This window comes from Oncorhynchus mykiss, chromosome 24, assembly GCF_013265735.2.
Source record: "Oncorhynchus mykiss isolate Arlee chromosome 24, USDA_OmykA_1.1, whole genome shotgun sequence".
NCBI classification, from domain to species: domain Eukaryota; kingdom Metazoa; phylum Chordata; class Actinopteri; order Salmoniformes; family Salmonidae; genus Oncorhynchus; species Oncorhynchus mykiss.
The window spans coordinates 38247839-38271889 of record NC_048588.1 but is presented as its reverse complement, the minus strand read 5'-3'; the positions used below and the strand labels follow the sequence as shown (position 1 = coordinate 38271889).

General features: G+C 44.8%; 1 protein-coding gene across 6 annotated transcripts in view; it reads left to right on the top strand.

The window, feature by feature from the left end:
• The window catches only part of ryr1b (ryanodine receptor 1b (skeletal)), a 233601-nt gene that overhangs the window by 164451 nt on the left and 45099 nt on the right, over positions 1-24051 (top strand). For 3 of the 6 annotated variants that reach the window (XM_036961171.1, XM_036961169.1, XM_036961167.1), the window contains 13 exons: positions 1109-1205; positions 1405-1520; positions 1779-1830; positions 2434-2502; positions 2930-3029; positions 4658-4737; positions 9112-9188; positions 9661-9734; positions 13030-13047; positions 18267-18347; positions 19771-19859; positions 20238-20366; positions 20981-21085. In XM_036961171.1, the coding sequence (XP_036817066.1) occupies positions 1109-1205; positions 1405-1520; positions 1779-1830; positions 2434-2502; positions 2930-3029; positions 4658-4737; positions 9112-9188; positions 9661-9734; positions 13030-13047; positions 18267-18347; positions 19771-19859; positions 20238-20366; positions 20981-21085 (1087 nt within the window). Of the gene's footprint in view, positions 1-1108; positions 1206-1404; positions 1521-1778; positions 1831-2433; positions 2503-2929; positions 3030-4657; positions 4738-9111; positions 9189-9660; positions 9735-13029; positions 13048-18266; positions 18348-19770; positions 19860-20237; positions 20367-20980; positions 21086-23297; positions 23307-24051 lie in introns of all 6 variants that reach the window. The other 3 variants (XM_036961172.1, XM_036961170.1, XM_036961168.1) reach the window with 2 other exon arrangements.

Below are 24051 nucleotides of genomic sequence, written 5' to 3'. Positions count from 1 at the left end.
GTCCGGTTCTGTGAGCTTGTGTGGCCTATCACTTTGCTACTGAGCCATTGTTGCTCCTAGACGTTTCCACTTCACAATAACAGCACTTACCATGGCAGCTCTAACAGGGCAGAAATTTGACAAACTTATAACGGTACAGGGCGAGACCCAGATGCAGACACAGGAGGCAGATGGTTTGAGTCTCTAATATTTATTATAATCCAAGGGGCAGGCAAGAGACAGGTTGTGGTTGTGGCAAAAATATCATAAATCAGGTCAGAGTCCAGGAGGTACAGAGTGTCAGGAAGGCTGAATGGTCAGGCAGGCGGGCTCAGAGTCAGGGCAGGCAGTATGGTCAGGCAGGCGGGCTCAGAGCCAGGGCAGGCAGAATGGTCAGGCAGGCCGGCTCAGAGTCAGGGCAGGCAGTATGGTCAGGCAGGCGGGCTCAGAGCCAGGGCAGGCAGAATGGTCAGGCAGGCGGGCTCAGAGTCAAGGCAGGCTGAATGGTCAGGCAGGCGGGCTCAGAGTCAGGGCAGGCAGAATGGTCAGGCAGGCGGGCTCGAGGTCAGGGCAGGCTGAATGGTCAGGCAGGCGGGCTCAGAGTCAGGGCAGGCTGAATGGTCAGGCAGGCGGGCTCAGAGTCAGGGCAGGCAGAATGGTCAGGCTAGAAAAACGGAGATAAGGAAAAAGCAGGAGCACGTAAAAAACACGGTGGTTGACTTGACAAGACGAACTGGCAACAGACAAACAGAGAACACAGGAATAAATACCCAGGGACTAATTGGGAAAACAGGTGACAGCTGGAGATGGGTGGAGACAATCCCAAAGACAGGTGAAACAGATCAGGGCGTGACAGAACTGACTTGTTGGAAAGGTGGCATCGTTGAAAGTCACTGCGATCTTCAGTACGGGCCATTCTACTGCCAATGTTTGTCTAAGGAGATTGCATGGCTGTGTGCTCGATTTTATACACCTGTCAGCAACAACGGGTGTGGCTGAAATAGCCGAATCCACTCATTTGAAGGGGTGTCCACATACTTTTGTATATATATATATAGTGTATCGTGATTTTTTTGTTGACGCTTGGTATGCGGTGTAACTTCCTTTGTTGGCACTTCCTGTTCAACAGGCACCGGGGGTCCAACATGTTCCTGAATGGGTACAAGAGGAACTGGCTGCAGACTGAAGGATACCAGTTTGAAGACCGTATGATCGACGACTTGTCTGTAAGGTCTTTTCTCCTCGGCTGTGTAGTTTTAGCAACACAAACTCCGTAGGATAGATAGTGTAATTGTATACAACTATATACAGTATTATCGCCATATTTGTGAGTCTTCAGCAACTTTCTGTAAGGATTTTGTGTTTCTGTTTCTGTGTGTGTGTGTGTGTGTGTGTGTGTGTGTGTGTGTGTGTGTGTGTGTGTAGAAAGCCATGGAGGAGGAGGAGCTGGGAGAAGAGGGAGAGGAAGAGGCAGAAACTAAACCTGACCCTCTGCATCAGCTCATCCTACACTTCAGCCGGACCGCTCTCACGGAGAAGAGGTGAGGCCACCTCCCTCCCTCCCTCCCTCCCTCCCTCCCTCCCTCCCTCCCTCCCTCCCTCCCTCCCTTCTTTCAACCTGTCACTACAACCGGAGATGAGGGAGAGGAGGAGGAGCATATCTGTTGTTGACCTAACATAATTAAAACAATTATTCATATCCCAATGACTTCTGTATGTAAAACAGTCAAACCTTCACTTAAGTTTTTCCCAGTTTGTTTTGGTGGCTAAACATTGTCCTGTTTTCTCTGTTGTTGCAGCAAACTGGAAGTAGACTACTTATACATGGCTTATGCTGACATTATGGCCAAGGTAACGTGCTGGTCCCCTACTAGATTTGAACATGATCTCATGTTGTGTTAGACGTGCTGCTAACTCTCCACCTTCTCTCCTACTTATATTTCTCTCTTATTCACTATTTCCTTCTCTCTCCCTTCTCCCCACTCTCTCTCTCCCCACTCTCTCTCTCCCCACTCTCTCTCTCCCCACTCTCCCTTCTCCCCGCTCTCCCTTCTCCCCGCTCTCTCTCCCCACTCTCTCTCTCCCCCCACTCTCTCTCTCCCCACTCTCCCTTCTCCCCACTCTCTCTCTCCCCACTCTCCCTTCTCCCCCTCTCCCTTCTCCCCGCTCTCTCTCTCCCCACTCTCCCTTCTCCCCGCTCTCTCTCTCCCCACTCTCCCTTCTCCCCGCTCTCTCTCTCCCCACTCTCCCTTCTCCCCACTCTCTCTCTCCCCACTCTCTCTCTCCCCACTCTCCCCTCTCTCTCTCTCCCCACTCTCTCTCTCCCCACTCTCTCTCCCCGATCTCTCTCTCCCCGATCTCTCTCTCCCCACTCTCCCTTCTCCCCGCTCTCTCTCCCCGCTCTCCCTTCTCCCCTCTCCCTTCACCCCTCTCTCTCTCCACTTTTCTCTCCAGAGTTGCCACATCGGTGAGGAGGAGGAGGGGGAAGAGGAGGAGGCCTTTGAAGTGACCCAGACTGAGATGGTATGATGGGATGGTGGTGGTGGTAATAATACTCTGTGTTTCTTCAGTGCACGAAGATGGTGCAATGAAAGACAGCCAAACAGGAACACAGTTTTATTTTTTATATTTGTTCTGTAAGAAGGATAATAACTACTATCACTAATAAACTCTATGTCTTAATGGAAGTGTGTGTGTGTGCGCGTGTGTGTGTGCGTGTGTGTGTGTGCGTGTGTGTGTGTGTGTGTGTGTGTGTGTCCGTCCGTCCGTCCATGCGTGCTGTGTGAGAGAGCCGAGAGAGAGTGCGGGGGACAGACCTGGTCGACAGAGTTACAACCTCTCTCCTGTCCGTCTGTCTGTCAGGAGAAGGAGATGGAGAAGCAGAGGCTGTGTGTGTGTGTGTGTGTCCGTGACAGAGTTACAACCTCTCTCCTGTCCGTCTGTCTGTCAGGAGAAGGAGATGGAGAAGCAGAGGCTCCTGTATCAGCAGTCCCGGCTCCACAACAGAGGAGCTGCAGAGATGGTGCTGCAGATGATCAGTGCCTGCAGAGGTACAGGGCTCAGACACACACCCTAACCCAGAACAGACCCACTTACCCAGACCAGACCCAGAACAGACCCACTTACCCAGACCAGACCCAGAACAGACCCACTTACCCAGACCAGACCCAGAACAGACCCAGAACAGACCCACTTACCCAGACCAGACCCAGAACAGACCCACTTACCCAGACAAGACCCAGAACAGACCCACTTAACTAGACTTGACCCAGAACAGACCCAGAACAGACCCACTTACCCAGACCAGACCCAGAACAGACCCACTTACCCAGACCAGACCCAGAACAGACCCACTTACCCAGACCAGACCCAGAACAGACCCAGAACAGACCCACTTACCCAGACCAGACCCAGAACAGACCCACTTACCCAGACAAGACCCAGAACAGACCCACTTAACTAGACTTGACCCAGAACAGACCCAGAACAGACCCACTTACCCAGACCAGACCCAGAACAGACCCACTTACCCAGACCAGACCCAGAACAGACCCACTTACCCAGACCAGACCCAGAATAGACCCACTTACCCAGACCAGACCCAGAACAGACCCACTTACCCAGACCAGACCCAGACCAGACCCACTTACCCAGACCAGACCCAGAACAGACCCACTTACCCAGACCAGACCCAGAATAGACCCACTTACCCAGACCAGACCCAGAACAGACCCACTTACCCAGACCAGACCCAGAACAGACCCACTTACCCAGAACAGACCCAGAACAGACCCACTTACCCAGACCAGACCCAGAACAGACCCACTTACCCAGACCAGACCCAGAACAGACCCACTTACCCAGACCAGACCAAGAACAGACCCAGAACAGACCCACTTACCCAGACCAGACCCAGAACAGACCCACTTACCCAGAACAGACCCAGAACAGACCCAGACCAAACGCACTTACCCAGACTAGACCCAGAACAGACCGACTAACCCAGAACAGACCCAGACCAGACCGACTAACCCAGAACAGACCCAGAACAGACTCACTTACCCAGACCAGACCCAGAACAGATCCCAGAGTTGTATCAGAGTCCCAGACTTGTATTAGCACCTGTTTGTAAAGAAGATGAGGATACTAACAGTACTTTGGGCCTGTGGAGGACTGTTGGCAGTATGTACACTACATTAGAGGGGTGTTGGCAGTATGTACACTACATTAGAGGGCTGTTGGCAGTATGTACACTACATTAGAGGGGTGTTGGCAGTATGTACACTACATTAGAGGGCTGTTGGCAGTGTGTACACTACATTAGAGGGCTGTTGTCAGTATGTACACTACATTAGAGGGCTGTTGGCAGTGTGTACACTACATTAGAGGGGTGTTGGCAGTATGTACACTACATTAGAGGGCTGTTGGCAGTGTGTACACTACATTAGAGGGCTGTTGGAGTATGTACACTACATTAGAGGGCTGTTGGCAGTGTGTACACTACATTAGATGGGTGTTGGCAGTATGTACACTACATTAGAGGGCTGTTGGCAGTATGTACACTACATTAGAGGGGTGTTGGCAGTATGTACACTACATTAGAGGGCTGTTGGAGTATGTACACTACATTAGAGGGCTGTTGTCAGTGTGTACACTACATTTGATCTCTCTGTCTCAGGTGAGACTGGGGCGATGGTGTCCTCCACCCTCAAGCTGGGTATCTCAATCCTCAACACAGGCAACTGTGACGTACAACAGGTGAGTTCTGTCTGATTGTCATCTACCTGGTTTACCTGGACAGTCGGAAGCTAAATAGGTGTAAAACCTCTCGAGGATAGGGGGACAGTCGCGTCCCACTTGGCCAAAAGCCAGGGGAAATGCAGCGCGGCAAATTAAAACAAAATGATATAAAAATCAAACTTTCATTAAATCACACATGTAAGATACCAAATTAAAGCTGCACTCGTTGTGAATCCAGCCAACGTGTCAGATTTTTAAAAGGCTTTTCGGCGAAAGCATAAGAAGCTATTATCTGATGATAGCACCAGCAGTAAACAACGAGAGTAGCATATTTCAACCCTGCAGGCGCGACGCAAAACGCAGAAATAAAATATAAATCATGCCTTACCTTTGACGAGCTTCTTTTGTTGGCACTCCAATATGTCCCATAAACATCACAAATGGTCCTTTTGTTCGATTAATTCCGTCGATATCTATACAAAATGTCCATTTATTTGGCGCGTTTGATCCAGAAAAAAACAGCTTCCAATTTGCGCAAAGTCACTACAAAATATTGCAAAAGTGACCTGTAAACTTTGCCAAAACATTTCAAATGACTTTTGTAACACAACTTGAGGTATTTTTAAACGTTAATAATCGATCAAATTGAAGACGGGTCTATCTGTTTTCAATACGAGAGGAAACTAACGCTACTTTTCTAGTCTTGCCCAAAAGCGTTACAGTTTTTCAAGATGGCTGTACTTCTTCATTTCACAAAAGAATAACCTCAGCCATTTTCTAAACACTGTTGACATCCAGTGGAAGCAGTAGGAACTGCAATCAAGTGCCTCAGAAATATCGTTCCCCAATGAAAACTCATTGGAAAGACAGTGACCTTAAAAAAAAAAAAATCTGAATGATTTGTCCTCTGGGTTTTGCCTGCTACATAAGTTATGTTATACTCACAGACACGATTCAAACAGTTTTAGAAACTTCTGAGTGTTTTATATACAAATCTACTAATGATATGCATATCTTATATTCTTGGCATGAGTAGCAGGAAGTTGAAATTGGGCACGCTATTTATCCAAAAGTGAAAATGCTGTCACCTATCCCAAAGAGGGTAATTACTCAGGTTGACTACCCCTGCTATACAACTCATCCTAACCAACTTTAACTCTAAAACTACCCCTGCTGTACAACTCATCCTAACTAGACCAGAGGTACTAACTAAAACTACCTCTGTTGTATTAGACCAGGGGTACTAACTAAAACTACCTCTGTTGTACTAGACCAGGGGTACTAACTAAAACTACCTCTGTTGTACTAGACCAGGGGTACTAACTAAAACTACCTCTGTTGTACTAGACCAGGGGTACTAACTAAAACTACCTCTGTTGTATTAGACCAGGGGTACTAACTAAAACTACCTCTGTTGTATTAGACCAGGGGTACTAACTAAAACTACCTCTGTTGTACTAGACCAGGGGTACTAACTAAAACTACCTCTGTTGTACTAGACCAGGGGTACTAACTAAAACTACCTCTGTTGTACTAGACCAGGGGTACTAACTAAAACTTCCTTTGTTGTATTAGACCAGGGGTACTAACTAAAACTACCTCTGTTGTACTAGACCAGGGTACTAACTAAAACTACCTCTGTTGTATTAGACCAGGGTACTAACTAAAACTACCTCTGTTGTACTAGACCAGGGTACTAACTAAAACTACCTCTGTTGTATTAGACCAGGGTACTAACTAAAACTACCTCTGTTGTACTAGACCAGGGTACTAACTAAAACTACCTCTGTTGTATTAGACCAAGGTACTAACCAAAACGACCTCTGTTCTACTAGACCAGGGGTACTAACTAAAACAACCTCTGTTGTACAGGGGTACTAACTAAAATGACCTCTGTTGTACAGGGGTACTAACTAAAACGACCTCTGTTGTACAGGGGTATACAATGCCTTGCGAAAGTATTCGGCCCCCTTGAACTTTGCGACCTTTTGCCACATTTCAGGCTTCAAACATAAAGATATAAAACTATATTTTATATAACTGTATTTATATAACTGTATATATAACTGTATAACTGTATTTTTTTGTGAAGAATCAACAACAAGTGGGACACAATTATGAAGTGGAACGACATTTATTGGATATTTCAAACTTGTTTAACAAATCAAAAACTGAAAAATTGGGCGTGCAAAATTATTCAGCCCCTTTACTTTCAGTGCAGCAAACTCTCTCCAGAAGTTCAGTGAGGATCTCTGAATGATCCAATGTTGACCTAAATGACTAATGATGATAAATACAATCCACCTGTGTGTAATCAAGTCTCCGTATAAATGCACCTGCACTGTGATAGTCTCAGAGGTCCGTTAAAAGCGCAGAGAGCATCATGAAGAACAAGGAACACACCAGGCAGGTCCGAGATACTGTTGTGAAGAAGTTTAAAGCTGGATTTGGATACAAAAAGATTTCCCAAGCTTTAAACATCCCAAGGAGCACTGTGCAAGCGATAATATTGAAATGGAAGGAGTATCAGACCACTGCAAATCTACCAAGACCTGGCCTTCCCTCTAAACTTTCAGCTCATACAAGGAGAAGACTGATCAGAGATGCAGCCAAGAGGCCCATGAAACCTGATGGAGTCTGCAAAAGACCTGAGACTGGGACGGAGATTTGTCTTCCAACAAGACAATGATCCAAACCATAAAGCAAAATCTACATTGGAATGGTTCAAAAATAAACATATCCAGGTGTTAGAATGGCCAAGTCCAGACCTGAATCCAATCGAGAATCTGTGGAAAGAACTGAAAACTGCTGTTCACAAATGCTCTCCATCCAACCTCACTGAGCTCGAGCTGTTTTGCAAGGAGGAATGGGAAAAAATGTCAGTCTCTCGATGTGCAAAACTGATAGAGACATACCCCAAGCAACTTACAGCTGTAATCGCAGCAAAAGGTGGCGCTAAAAGTATTAACTTAAAGGGGCTGAATAATTTTGCACGCCCAATTTTTCAGTTTTTGATTTGTTAAAAAAGTTTGAAATATCCAATAAATGTCGTTCCACTTCATGATTGTGTCCCACTTGTTGTTGATTCTTCACAAAAAAATACAGTTTTATATTTTTATGTTTGAAGCCTGAAATGTGGCAAAAGGTCGCAAAGTTCAAGGGGGCCGAATACTTTCGCAAGGCACTGTATATTATTATTATTATTCACTATATGGATTCAGACCCTTTGACTTTTTCCCCATTTTTGTTCCGTTATCAGCTTTATTCTAAAAATAGATTCAGTTGCTTTTTTTACTCATCAATCTACACACAATACCCCGTAATGACATCACAATACCCCATAATGACATCACAATACCCCATAATGACATCACAATACCCCATAATGACATCACAATACCCCATAATGACATCAGAATTCCCCGTAATGACATCACACTACCCAGTAATGACATCACAATACCCCATAATGACATCACAATACCCCACAATGACATCAGAATTCCCCGTAATGACATCACAATACCCCATAATGACATCACAATACCCCATAATGACATCACAATACCCCATAATCTCTTCTGTGTCTCTCTCTCTCTCAAGGACATTCAGAGACTTGTCCCGAAGCCACTCCTGTGTTGTTTTGGCTGTGTGCTTAGGGTCATTGTCCTGTTAGTAGAAGGTGAACTTTAACCCCAGTCTGAGGTCCTGAGCGCTCTGGAGCAGGTTTTCATCAAGGATCTCTCTGTACTTTGCTCCGTTCATCTTTCCCTCGATCCTGACTAGTCTCCCAGTCGCTGCCACTGACAAACATCCCCACAGCATGATGCTGCCACCACCACCATGCTTCACCGTAGCGATGGTGCCAGGTTTAAAATAATTTAATACCTTTTAGAATCAGGCTGTAACGTAACAAAATGTGGAAAATGTCAAAGGGGACCTGAATACTTTCCAAGTTCTCTTGAATATGTCCCAGGTGGGAAATGTCCAGATGGATATGATATTTAAATAGTAACAAACCCTCACGTCACAACCCATGTGTCTCAGGACTGTTCAATGTGTTCACACCCCTCTTGTTGGCAGTGGGGAAAAAATGTTAGGTTTTAAGAACCTGTTAAACGCACTCTGGAGACATTTTCTAAGCCGGAGACATTTTCTCTGTCTGTCTTTCCCTCTCTGTCTCTCTGTCTGTCTCTCTGTCTGTCTCTCTGTCTGTCTCTCTGTCTCTGTCTGTCTCTCTTTTTTTTCTCTCTCTCTCTCTCTGTCTGTCTCTCTCTCTGTCTCTGTCTCTCTGTCTGTCTCTGTCTCTCTGTCTGTCTCTGTCTCTCTGTCTCTCTCTCTCTTTTTCTGTCTCTGTCTCTCTTTTTCTGTCTCTCTCTCTCTGTATTGTAGAGGATGCTGGACTACCTGAAGGACAAAAAGGATGTGGGCTTCTTCCTGAGTATTCAGGCTCTGATGCAGACCTGCAGGTATGGCAGTCTGTTAACATCTAGTTATGTGTACCTGCAGGTACGTGTCACTTAATGTGGATTTAAAACAAATATTGGATGGCTCTAAGCCTAGACTCAAATCTCTCATCAGCTATCATTAAAATCCATTTTATCATCTGTGCTTCCTGCAAATAATTAACATGCATTAGATGTTAATGACTCTAATGTGTTGGCTGTACAGATGTAGGATCTTAATTTGATCACTCTTTTGTTGTGTTAATAGTTCTAATGTTTGTGTGTTAATGATTCTAATGTTTTTGTGTGTTAATGATTCTAAGGTGTGTGTGTGTGTGTTAATGATTCTAATGTTTTTGTTGTGTGTTAATGATTCTAATGTTTGTGTGTGTTAATGATTCTAATGTTTGTGTGTGTTAATGATTCTAATGTTTGTGTGTGTTAATGATTCTAATGTTTGTGTGTGTTAATTATTCTAATGTGTGTTTGTTGGCAGCGTTCTAGACCTGAATGCCTTTGAGAGACAGAACAAGGCAGAGGGGCTTGGTATGGTGTCAGAGGAGGGATCAAGTGAGTATGGTGATAACACCTCACCACCAGGATAGCTCTGACACCTGAACAGCTCAATGTAACACATCCCCTCTCACTACACTGCCAGACTGTTGATGTCCACAGAAGAGTTGGCTACAGAACAAACTGATCTGCTACATGGCTAGTTACAGGGTAGCAACAACACAAACTGATCTGCTACATGGCTAGTTACAGGGTAGCAACAACACAAACTGATCTGCTACATGGCTATTTACAGGGTAGCAACAACACAAACGGATCTGCTACATGGCTATTTACAGGGTAGCAACAACACAAACTGATCTGCTACATGGCTAGTTACAGGGTAGCAACAACACAAACTGATCTGCTACATGGCTAGTTACAACACAAACTGATCTGCTACATGGCTAGTTACAGGGTAGCAACAACACAAACGGATCTGCTACATGGCTAGTTACAGGGTAGCAACAACACAAACTGATCTGCTACATGGCTATTTACAGGGTAGCAACAACACAAACTGATCTGCTACATGGCTAGTTACAGGGTAGCAACAACACAAACGGATCTGCTACATGGCTAGTTACAGGGTAGCAACAACACAAACTGATCTGCTACATGGCTATTTACAGGGTAGCAACAACACAAACGGATCTGCTACATGGCTAGTTACAGGGTAGCAACAACACAAACTGATCTGCTACATGGCTAGTTACAGGGTAGCAACAACACAAACTGATCTGCTACATGGCTAGTTACAGGGTAGCAACAACACAAACTGATCTGCTACATGGCTAGTTACAGGGTAGCAACAACACAAACTGATCTGCTACATGGCTAGTTACAGGGTAGAAACAACACAAACTGATCTGCTACATGGCTATTTACAGGGTAGCAACAACACAAACTGATCTGCTACATGGCTAGTTACAACACAAACTGATCTGCTACATGGCTAGTTACAACACAAACGGATCTGCTACATGGCTAGTTACAGGGTAGAAACAACACAAACTGATCTGCTTCATGGCTATTTACAGGGTAGCAACAACACAAACTGAACTGCTACATGGCTAGTTACAACACAAACTGATCTGCTACATGGCTAGTTACAGGGTAGCAACAACACAAACTGATCTGCTACATGGCTAGTTACAACGCAAACTGATCTGCTACATGGCTAGTTACAGGGTAGCAACAACACAAACGGATCTGCTACATGGCTAGTTACAGGGTAGCAACAACACAAACTGATCTGCTACATGGCTATTTACAGGGTAGCAACAACACAAACTGATCTGCTACATGGCTAGTTACAGGGTAGCAACAACACAAACTGATCTGCTACATGGCTAGTTACAACACAAACTGATCTGCTACATGGCTAGTTACAGGGTAGCAACAACACAAACGGATCTGCTACATGGCTAGTTACAGGGTAGCAACAACACAAACTGATCTGCTACATGGCTATTTACAGGGTAGCAACAACACAAACTGATCTGCTACATGGCTAGTTACAGGGTAGCAACAACACAAACTGATCTGCTACATGGCTAGTTACAGGGTAGCAACAACACAAACTGATCTGCTACATGGCTATTTACAGGGTAGCAACAACACAAACGGATCTGCTACATGGCTAGTTACAGGGTAGCAACAACACAAACTGATCTGCTACATGGCTAGTTACAGGGTAGCAACAACACAAACTGATCTGCTACATGGCTAGTTACAGGGTAGCAACAACACAAACTGATCTGCTACATGGCTAGTTACAGGGTAGCAACAACACAAACTGATCTGCTACATGGCTAGTTACAACACAAACTGATCTGCTACATGACTAGTTACAACACAAACTGATCTGCTACATGGCTAGTTACAGGGTAGAAACAACACAAACTGATCTGCTACATGGCTATTTACAGGGTAGCAACAACACAAACTGAACTGCTACATGGCTAGTTACAACACAAACTGATCTGCTACATGGCTAGTTACAGGGTAGCAACAACACAAACTGATCTGCTACATGGCTAGTTACAGGGTAGCAACAACACAAACTGATCTGCTACATGGCTAGTTACAGGGTAGAAACAACACAAACTGATCTGCTACATGGCTATTTACAGGGTAGCAACAACACAAACTGATCTGCTACATGGCTAGTTACAACACAAACTGATCTGCTACATGGCTAGTTACAACACAAACTGATCTGCTACATGGCTAGTTACAGGGTAGAAACAACACAAACTGATCTGCTACATGGCTATTTACAGGGTAGCAACAACACAAACTGAACTGCTACATGGCTAGTTACAACACAAACTGATCTGCTACATGGCTAGTTACAGGGTAGCAACAACACAAACTGATCTGCTACATGGCTAGTTACAGGGTAGAAACAACACAAACTGATCTGCTTCATGGCTAGTTACAACACAAACTGATCTGCTACATGGCTAGTTACAACACAAACTGATCTGCTACATGGCTATTTACAGGGTAGCAACAACACAAACTGATCTGCTACATGGCTAGTTACAACACAAACTGATCTGCTACATGGCTAGTTACAGGGTAGAAACAACACAAACTGATCTGCTACATGGCTAGTTACAACACAAACTGATCTGCTTCATGGATAGTTACAGGGTAGAAACAACACAAACTGATCTGCTACATGGCTAGTTACAACACAAACTGATCTGCTACATGGCTAGTTACAGGGTAGCAACAACACAAACTGATCTGCTACATGGCTATTTACAGGGTAGCAACAACACAAACTGATCTGCTTCATGGCTAGTTACAACACAAACTGATCTGCTACATGGCTAGTTACAGGGTAGCAACAACACAAACTGATCTGCTACATGGCTATTTACAGGGTAGCAACAACACAAACTGATCTGCTTCATGGCTAGTTACAACACAAACTGATCTGCTACATGGCTAGTTACAGGGTAAGCTACTCGCTGTGAATCACTGTGCTTTCTGCTGCGTACAGGTGTTTACTGCGGTTACAGTTTGTGTTAGTGTGTATTTATTTCCTGTATTCGTGGGCTGTCCTAAAGTAGGTAGAAACCGTATGAGATTCATAAAGGTGCTGTTGTATGAATCACTGTGCTTCAAGACGGTTTATATAGAAACTGTACACGCGTCCCTGACAACGGCTTTAATTGTTGTAGCTACTGGACTCACCTTGGCTCTCTCTTTGTCCCTCTCCTCACCACCACCACTCCACCCTGCCCTTTACCCTTTACATACCCCTCCTTTCCCCCATCCACCTTTTCACGGTTCTCAGATATGAAGCTAGAACGTGGTAAATAAGACGTGTCTCTCTCTCTCTCTCTCTGTCTCTCTCTCTCTCTCTCTCTGTCTCTCTCTGTCTCTCTCTGTCTCTCTCTCTCTCTCTCTCTCTGTCTCTCTCTCTGTCTCTCTCTCTCTGTCTCTCTCTCTCTCTCTCTCTCTCTCTCTCTCTCCCTGTCTCTCTCTCTGTCTCTCTCTCTCTCTCCCTGTCTCTCTCTCTCTCTCCCTGTCTCTCTCTCTGTTTCTCTCTCTCTCTCTGTCTCTCTCTCTGTCTCTTTGTCTCTCTCTCTCTCTCTCTCTGTCTCTGTCTCTGTCTCTTTGTCTCTCTCTCTCTCTCTCTCTGTCTCTCTCTCTGTCTCTTTGTCTCTCTCTCTCTCTCTCTCTCTCTCTCTGTTTCTCTCTCTCTCTCTGTCTCTCTCTCTGTCTCTTTGTCTCTCTCTCTCTCTCTGTCTCTTTGTCTCTCTCTCTCTCTCTCCCTGTCCTTCTCTCTCTCTCTCCCTGTCTCTCTCTCTGTTTCTCTCTCTCTCTGTCTCTCTCTCTGTCTCTTTGTCTCTCTCTCTCTCTCTCTGTCTCTTTGCTTCTTTCTCTCTCTCTCTCTTTCCTTCTCTCTCTAAGGCTCTTTCCTTCTCTCTCTCTGTCTCTTTCCTTCTCTCTCTCTGTCTCTTTCCTTCTCTCTCTCTGTCTCTTTCCTTCTCTCTCTCTGTCTCTCTCTCTCTCTCCTTCTGTCCTTTCTTTTAGTTTTCTTTTATTAAAGCTGACTAGGTCTTTCTTTTTTCTGTGTTGTGTGTGTAGTTAATAATACGCATTTCATTTCGCACTCAAGGAGTCACTGAAAAAACAACAAAACTTTTTGATCCCTTAAGATGGTTGTTTTGGGATAAAAAGAGTATAGTTAAATTCAATAGCGTCACTTCCTCTAAGTGTCCCTGGTAAAAGGACATCATCCATCCACTAGCAGGGATTGAAACGTTTTGACTGTTTTTGGGGGTCCTTGAGTGTTTTTCCTGGTACTACAGATCTACTGTAACTCCAAGACTCGTGGAACAGTGTTCTTCCATTTTCTTCTTGTCCTGACAAGTTCTCCAGAGGAGATCACAGAGAACTGTTGCATGGGGGGTTTTGACTAGAAAGGATATAAAGCTTTTGTCAGATTTGACTTTTCGTAGCAGGTTAGGACAACTTACGTAGCAGGTTAGGACAATTGACGTAGCAGGTTAGGAAAGTGAACCTAGAAGGTTACGAGAATTAGGTTAAGGTTCGGAAAATGGTTACGGTTAGGGTTAGCTAAAGTGCAAAAAAAAAAATCTACTTTGAATGTCAATTTGACAAAATCCATATCCTTTCTAGCCATGAGGCTCTTACTGTGCTGATGTGTCTCATCATGAATTGCAACCGCAATAGGGAGTCGACTAACGTTTCCTTAGAATTCCAGTCATTGCGCTAACGCTAGTTAGCAACCTCCTTCAATATACACTCAGAGACATAAACATGGTATCCATGACTTCATCTGAAGTAGATAAAGGGCTTCATTGCCAAAATCCCAAACAATCCCTTTAACTGTCGAACCCATAACCTTTTACTCCCACACCCACTGTCCTCTGTGTAGAACCAGCTGGGACCCCCCCCCCCCCCACACTGTCTTCTGTGTAGAATCAGCTGGGACCCCCACACTGTCCTCTGTGTAGAATCAGCTGGGACCCCCACACTGTTCTCTGTGTAGAATCAGCTGGGACCCCCACACTGTCCTCTGTGTAGAACCAGATGTGACCCCCCCCCCCCACACTGTCCTCTGTGTAGAACCATCTGGGACCCCCCCACACTGTCCTCTGTGTAGAACCAGATGTGACCCCCCCCCCCCCCACACACTGTCCTCTGTGTAGAACCAGCTGGGACCCCCCCACTGTCCTCTGTGTAGAACCAGCTGGGACCCCCCCCCCCCCCACACTGTCCTCTGTGTAGAACCAGCTGGGACCCCCACACTGTCCTCTGTGTAGAACCAGCTGGGACCCCCACACTGTCCTCTGTGTAGAACCAGCTGGGACCCCCACACTGTCCTCTGTGTAGAACCAGCTGGGACCCCCACACTGTCCTCTGTGTAGAACCAGCTGGGACCCCCACACTGTCCTCTGTGTAGAACCAGCTGGGACCCCCACACTGTCCTCTGTGTAGAACCAGCTGGGACCCCCACACTGTCCTCTGTGTAGAACCAGATGTGACCCCCCCCCCCCCACACACACTGTCCAAATTGATGATGTGAAATGAAAATAACAACTTGTTTAAAAAATAAAAATAAAAAATATGTTAAAAGGGAAAAGTGATGTGCATATGTAATCCCCCCATTGATATCAAGCCCCTAAATAAGATCTGGTGCAGCCAATTACCTTCAGAAGTCACATTATTCATTTTTTTTCATTTTTCAAGTCCACCTGTGTGCAATCTAAGTGTCACATGATCTGTCACATGATCTCAGTATATATACACCTGTTCTGAAAGGCCCCAGAGTCTGCAACACCACTCAGCAAGGGGCACCACCAAGCAAGCGGCACCATGAAGACCAAGGTGCTCTCCAAACAGGTCAGGGACAAAGTTGTGGAGAAGTACAGATCAGGGGTGGGTTATAAGAAAATATCAGCAACTTTGAACATCCCACGGAGCACCATTAATTTGATTATTAAAACATGGAAAGAATATGGCACCACAACAAACCTGCCAAGAAAGGGCTGCCCACCAAAACTCATGGACCAGGCAAGGAGGGCATTAAACAGAGGCAACAAAGAGACCAAAGATAACCCTGAAGGAGCTGCAAAGCTCCACAGCGGAGATTGGAGTATCTGTCCATAGGACCACTTTAAGCCGTACACTCCACAGAGCTGGGCTTTATGGAAGAGTTGCCAGAGAAAAATCCATTGCTCAAAGAAAAAAATAAGCAAACATGTTTGGTGTTTGTACAAAGGGCATGTGGGAGACTCCCCAAACATATGGAAGAAGGTACTCTGGTCAGATGAGATTAAAATTGACCTTTTGGCCATCAAGAAAAATGCTGTCTGGCGCAAACCCAACACCTCACATCATCCCGAGAGTACCATCCCCACAGTGAAGCATGGTGGTGGAAGCATCATGCTGTGGGGATGTTTTTCATTGGCAGGGACTGGGAAACTGGTCAGAATTGAAGAAATGATGGATGGCGCTAAATACAGGGAAATTGTTGAGGGAAACCTGTTTCAATCTTCCAGAGATTTGAGACTGGGACAGAGGTTCACCTTCCAGCAGGACATTGACGCTAAGCGTACTGCTAAAGCAACACTCGAGTGGTTTAAGGGAAAACATTTAAATGTCTTGGAATGGCCTTGTCAAAGCCCAGACCTCAATCCAATTGAGAATCTGTGGTATGACTTAAAGATCGCTGTACACCAGCAGAACCCATCCAACATGAAGAAGCTGGAGCAGTTTTGCCTTGATGAATGGACAAAAATCCCAGTGGCTAAATGTGCCAAGCTTATAGAGACATACCCCAAGAGACGTGCAACTGTAATTGCTGCAGAAGGTGGCTCTACAAAGTATTGACTTTGGGGTGGGTGAATAGTTATGCACACTCAAGTTTCCAGTTTTCTGTGTCTTATTTCTTGTTTGTTTCACAATACAACATATTTTGCATCTTCAAAGTGGTAGGCATTTTGTGTAAATCAAATGATACAACCCCCCCCCCCCTCCCCCATTTAAAAAAAAAAAAAATCCAGACAACAAAATAGGAAAAATGGCAAGGGGGGTGTGAATACTTTCGCAAGCCACTGTACCCCCCGCTTCTGTCTCCGGTACATGTGATTTGGTTCCCTTGTCTTTCCACCACACACCAACACACACACACTCACTGGAGTTTGTGGAGTTCAGTAGATCTGTATTGCATGACTGTGTGACTTTGTGTTTGATATAGAGAGGTATTCTCTTCGATTTGTTCTCTGTATATCTGTGTTCCCCCTATCTCTATCTCTGTCACAGAAGATGATGTTGTCCTCTGTGAAAACTCTATCAATGTCACATCATTCTCTGTCCTCTCCACTGTCACGACCATTTCAATGTCACATCATTCTCTGTCCTCTCCACTGTCACGACCATTTCAATGTCACATCATTCTCTGTCCTCTCCACTGTCATGACCATTTCAATGTCACATTATTGATGGTTGACGTGTGTGTGTTTAAATCCCTGGTTGTTGGCCAAGTTCCTGTGCTCTCTGTATGAAGAGTGGGTGTGTGTGTGTGTGTGTGTGTGTTGAGGAGGGAGCAGATAAAACCAAAGCTGTGCTCAGTACTATAGTATTGAAGGCTCTGGCTCCTCCCCCTATATGGCTTCGCCCCCTAACAGGCTCTTCCCTTTCCCCACATATGGCTCCTCACCCTATCTGGCTCCTCCTCCCTTTCCTCCTGACTGGCTCCTCCCTTTCCCCCTATCTGGCCCCTCCCCTTCCTCCTGACTGGCTCCTCCCTTTCCCCACATATGGCTCCTCCCCCTGTCTGGCACCTCCCTTTCCTCCTGATGGGCTCCTCCCTTTCCCCCTGTCTGGCTCCTCCCCCTGACTGCCTCCTCACTTTCCTCCTGTCTGACTCCTCCCTTTCTCCATCTGCCGTCCGTCTGTCCGCTGGCCAGTGGACAGGGACTAACGGACGATCTGTCTGAGGTCTTTGTGGTTTAGCTACTAACCTGCTAACGAGGGTAGAGAGTGATACTGTGGTTATACTTACCCACACACACACACACACACTCACACTCACACTCACACTCACACACACACACACACACACACACACACACACACACACACACACACACACACACACAAACACACATATTGTTACCAGGCCTAATCCTTAATTTTAAACTATTCTTATTCATCCTTGCTTTCTCAGTCAAACAACAATCGACACTGTATTTACACACTCCAATACACGTATAAACAAACAACAACACGCTCATCCTGTTGACCCCCTTTTGACCCCCCGTTGACCTCCTGTTAACCCCCTGTTGACCTCCTGTTGACCCCCTGTTGACCCCCTGTTGACTGCCAGTTGACCTCCTGTTGACCTCCTGTTGACCCCCTGTTGACCTCCAGTTGACCCCCTGTTGACCCCAGTTGACCCCTGTTGACCCCCTGTTGACCCCCTGTTGACTGCCAGTTGACCCCCAGTTGACCCCCTGTTGACTGCCAGTTGACCCCCTGTTGTGTTCCTGTGGCCAGATGAGAAGGTGATGGCGGATGATGAGTTTACCTGTGACCTGTTCCGCTTCCTGCAGCTGCTCTGTGAGGGACACAACAACGGTGAGTGACACGTTTCAATGTGCCGTCACATGACAATCTAAACAGGTATGTTATGACTTTAAAGGCCAAACCGATCCCATTTTTAATTTTACCTTTATTTAACTAGGAAAGTCAGTTAAGAACAAATTCTTATTTACAATGACGGCCTACCAGAAGGCAAAACGCCTCCTGCGGGGACGGGGGACTGAGATTAAATAATACATGTATATATATCTATAAATATAGGACAAAACACGTACAGGTCTATTATGATATTGAAGGCTAAACTGATCCTATATCGTATACAGGTCTATTATGATATTAAAGGCTAAACTGATCCTGTATCTTATACAGGTGTATTATGATATTAAAGGCTAAACTGATCCTATATCTTATACAGGTCTATTATGATATTAAAGGCCAAACTGATCCTATATCAGCACATACTCTGACACTGGAGGCCCAGATCTTAAATCTGCATCTCAAATGCAAATAAAAAATAGTACACTACGTTTGACCAGAGCCCAAGCTACACCTGGTGTGATCCTGTTATCTCTGCCCAAGCTACACCTGGTGTGATCCTATTATCTCTGCCCAAGCTACACCTGGTGTGATCCTGTTATCTCTGCCCAAGCTACACCTGGTGTGATCCTGTTATCTCTGCCCAAGCTACACCTGGTGTGATCCTATTATCTCTGCCCAAGCTACACCTGGTGTGATCCTGTTATCTCTGCCCAAGCTACACCTGGTGTGATCCTGTTATCTCTGCCCAAGCTACACCTGGTGTGATCCTGTTATCTCTGTCAAAGCTACACCTGGTGTGATCCTGTTATCTCTGCCCAAGCTACACATGGTGTGATCCTGTTATCTCTCCCCAAGCTACACCTGGTGTGATCCTGTTATCTCTGTCAAAGATACACCTGGTGTGATCCTGTTATCTCGCCCCAAGCTACACCTGGTGTGATCCTGTTATCTCTGCCCAAGCTACACCTGGTGTGATCCTGTTATCTCTGTCAAAGCTACACCTGGTGTGATCCTGTTATCTCTCCCCAAGCTACACCTGGTGTGATCCTGTTATCTCTTCCCAAGCTACACCTGGTGTGATCCTGTTATCTCTTCCCAAGCTACACCTGGTGTGATCCTGTTATCTCTGCCCAAGCTACACATGGTGTGATCCTGTTATCTCTCCCCAAGCTACACCTGGTGTGATCCTGTTATCTCTTCCCAAGCTACACCTGGTGTGATCCTGTTATCTCTCCCCAAGCTACACCTGGTGTGATCCTGTTATCTCTCCCCAAGCTACACCTGGTGTGATCCTGTTATCTCTGTCAAAGATACACCTGGTGTGATCCTGTTATCTCGCCCCAAGCTACACCTGGTGTGATCCTGTTATCTCTGCCCAAGCTACACCTGGTGTGATCCTGTTATCTTCGTCTCTGAGCAGATTTCCAGAACTACCTGCGTACCCAGACTGGCAGCACCACCACCATCAACATCATCATCTGCACTGTGGACTACCTGCTCCGTCTGCAGGTAAAACTGCTGAATAGCTCCTGTAACAGTTCTGTCTCTAATTATAATCATCTTTCTCTCTATCAGCAACCCTAGAAAGAGAGAGATCATGATCTCCTTCCTGAGAAAGGAAAGGCTGCTATTTTTTTTTTTTTACAAGAGACAAAACAGAACATGCAAAGGTCATGTCCATGTGTGTATCTCTCTCTCTCTCTCTCTCTTCCCCCTCCTTTCTATCTCTCTTTCTCTCTCTCTGTCTGTCTGTCTGTCTGTCTGTCTCTCTCTCTCTCCCTCTCTCTCTCTCTCTATGTCTGTATCTCTATGTCTGTATCTCTGTGTCACGTTCTCTCTTCCTGTGTCACCTTTGACCCCTTCCCTTCTCTCTGTGGTCCTCTGTAGGAGTCTATCAGTGATTTCTACTGGTACTACTCTGGGAAGGACATCATAGACGAGCCAGGAAAGAGGAACTTCTCCAAGGCCATGATTGTGGCTAAACAGGTGTTCAACAGTCTGACTGAGTATATCCAGGTAAGGGTGTCCTGGTGGATTACACCTCCTACTGTAGTCAGGGAGTGTGCATCAAGCTCCTGGGCTTTTTGTTGTTGTTTCTATTCCTCCATAGAAAATGCTAATTAGCATTCATCAATTAATCAAAATAACCTCTCTCTACTCTCTTTCTCCTCTCTCTCTCCTCTCTTTCTCCTCTCTCTCTCTACTATCTTTCTCTCCTCTCTCTACTCTCTTTATCCTCTCTCTATATATCCTTTCTTGCTCCCTTTTTCACTCTCTCTCTCCCTTCTCCCTCGTTCTTTCTCTCTCTTTCTCTCTCTCTCCCTTCTCTCTCTCTTTCTCTCTCTCTCCCTTCTCTCTCTCTTTCTCTCTCTCTCTCTCTCTCCCTTCTCTCTTTCTCTCTCTCTTTCTCTCTCTCTCTCTCTCCCTTCTCTCTTTCTCTCTCTCTTTCTCTCTCTCTCTCTTTCTCTCTCTCTCTTCTCTCTCTCTTTCTCTCTCTCTCTCTCTTTCTCTCTCTCTCCCTTCTCTCTCTCTTTCTCTCTCTCTCCCTTCTCTCTCTCTTTCTCTCTCTCTCTCCTTTCTCTCCCTCTCCCTCCCTCCCTCCCTCCCTCCCTCCTTCCCCACCCTCTCAGGGTCCATGTACGGGGAACCAGCAGTCTTTGGCCCACAGCAGGTTGTGGGATGCTGTGGTTGGCTTCCTGCACGTCTTTGCTCACATGATGATGAAGCTGGCTCAGGTAAACAAACAAATCTGCCGTGTGGTAGTTTATTTTTTAGAACGATAGCTTTATTACCTACCAGACACTCATGAATGTTTTCACTCACATTCAAGCTCTGTCAGGGTAAACAGGAAATGAATGCACCTAATTGACAAAGTCTCATCGGTAATTACTCACTATGTATTAAAGACCCAATGCAGTCAAAAGTGTGATATTCCTGTGTTTTTATAAAAAAAATATAAATATTGAAATAATATTGTGAAATTGTGAAAAATGATGACAATACTCTTGTAGTGTAAGAGCTGTTTGGAAAGACCACCTGAAATGTCTTGTTTGTTTTGGTGGGATGGAGTTTTGGCCTGGCTGGTGACATCACCGGGTGGTAAATTAGTTAGTAGACCAATAAGAAAGAGAGTTCCAAATCTCTCTTCCAATAACAGCTAGTTGTCAGTTTTCCCCTCCCCACTCAGACCACTCCCACACATAGATGAATACTATTTAACCTTTCTGATCTCCCCATCCCGGATCCGGGTTCGTGAATACAGACTCAAGCTCATTACCATAACGCAACGTTAACTATTCATGAAAATCGCAAATGAAATGAAATAAATATGCTAGCTCTCAAGCTTAGCCTTTTGTTAACAACACTGTCATCTCAGATTTTCAAAATATGCTTCTCAACCATTGCAAAACAAGCATTTGTGTAACAGTATTGATGGCTAACGTAGCATTTAGCATTAGCATTCAGCTGGCAACATTTACACAAAAAAACAGAAAAGCATTCAAAAAAATCATTTACCTTTGAAGAACTTCAGATGTTTTCAATGAGGAGACTCTCAGATAGCAAATGTTCAGTTTTTCCTGAAAGATTATTTGTTTAGGACAAATCGCTCCGTTTTCTGCGTCACGTTTAGCTATGAAAAAACCCCTGTATCCAGGATTGTGTAAATCTATCAGCAAGCTCATTAGCATAACACAACGTTAACTATTTATGAAAATCGCAAATGAAATGAAATAAATATGCCATCTCTCAAGCTTAGCCTTTTGTAAACAACACTGTCATCTCAGATTTTCAAAATATGCTTCTCAACCATAGGAAAACAATCATTTGTGTAAAAGTAGCTAGCTAGAGTTAGCATTTCGCGTTAGCATTTAGCGTTAGCATTAGCATTAGCATCCAGCACGCAACATTAACAAAAACATAAAAGCCTTCAAATAAAATCATTTACCTTTGAAGAACTTCTGATGTTTTCAATGAGGATACTCTCAGTTAGATAGCAGATGCTCAGTTTTTCCAAAAAGATTCCTTGTGTATTAGAAATAGCTCCGTTTTATACATCACATTTGGCTACCAAAAAAAATCCATAAATTCAGTCCTCAAAACGCAAACTTTTTTCCAAATTAACTCCATAATATCGACTGAAAACATGGCAAACGTTGTTTAGAATCAATCCTCAAGGTGTTTTTCACATATCTCTTCATTGATACATCGTTCTTGGACACATGCTTTCTCTCCTGAATCCCAGGAGAAAATGCCCGCACCTGAAGATTACGCACAAATTTAGACAAAGGACACCGGGCGGACCTCTGGAAAATGTAGTCTCTTATGGCCAATCTTCCAATGATATGCCTACAAATACGTCACAATGCTGCTAAGACCTTGGGCGAACGACAGAAAGTGTAGGCTCATTCCTTGCGCAATCACAGCCATATAAGGAGAGAATGGAAAACAGAGCTTCAGAAATTCTGCTAATTCCTGGGTGATGCATCATCTTGGTTTCGCCTGTAGAATGAGTTCTGGGGCACTTACAGACAAAATCTTTGCAGATTCTGAAACTTCAGAGTGTTTTCTTTCCAAAACTGTCAAGAATATGCATAGTCGAGCATCTTTTCGTGACAAAATATCGCGCTTAAAACGGGAACGTTTTTTATCCAAAAATGAAATAGCGCCCCTAGAGCTCTAAGAGGTTAATTCTGAAAAGCATTAAGATTTACTGAGGATATGTTCTGAGCATTGTCACGTGCACTGATAGTTTAATTCATGCAAAATAACTCAACTCTGGTGCATGAACAAGTAGGGGCAGTATTTAGTGATCCTCTACGCCCTAGAATATACCTTATTTTTTCCTTACGTCTAAATGTTGGGAGTAGCACTGCAATACTCGTTCTTTAAATGTCGACTTTCTGTCCAACTAATCTTGTGAACTTTTTCCCCTCATGGTCCCTGCAGAGTTGTAAAGTATGTATTCATTTATTTATTTGAGTTTTATTTAATTTTATTTAATGAAATGATTTTGGTGTTTTCTGGCTGGTTCCCACCTCGCCTGGGCCCTGTTGCGTGGCCTGCTCTTTGCCAGCTTGTTTCTGCCTCGTCTCCTGCCTGGAGCAGCCCAGAGTAGACGCAGATCACGCCCTAGATAGTACAATCAGCTAGCTACAGTGGATGACTGTAGTAGAATCCGCTAGCTACAGTAGATTACTATAGTAGAATCAGCTAGCTACAGTGGATGACTGTAGTAGAATCAGCTAGCTTCAGTGGATGACTGTAGTAGAATCAGCTAGCTACAGTAGATTACTGTAGTAGAATCAGCTAGCTACAGTAGATTACTCTCTAGATACGATTTACACATGTTTGACAGTTTGTAGAAATGGTTTCGTGCACATTGTTCACAGTAATCATATAGAAAGCTAGTTTCCTTCTATTGTGAAATATTTAAATGAGCTTGCTGGCCACAAGTCACATTCACAACTGGGGGATACACCTGTTAATTGATCAGGTTATTCCTTGTAGAGGTTTGATATATGAATGGATGAGTTAAACAACCCTTAGTCTTAAACCCACGCCATTACTACTAATACATCTGGTGTGAATGGGTCTTCAGCTAATTCTGCAAATGTTACTTACAGTGAATTTCGAGATCCCAGTTTAGATGAACATTCTATTTCAGAACCATCTACGATCCTAATTTGGACTCAGTCGTCGT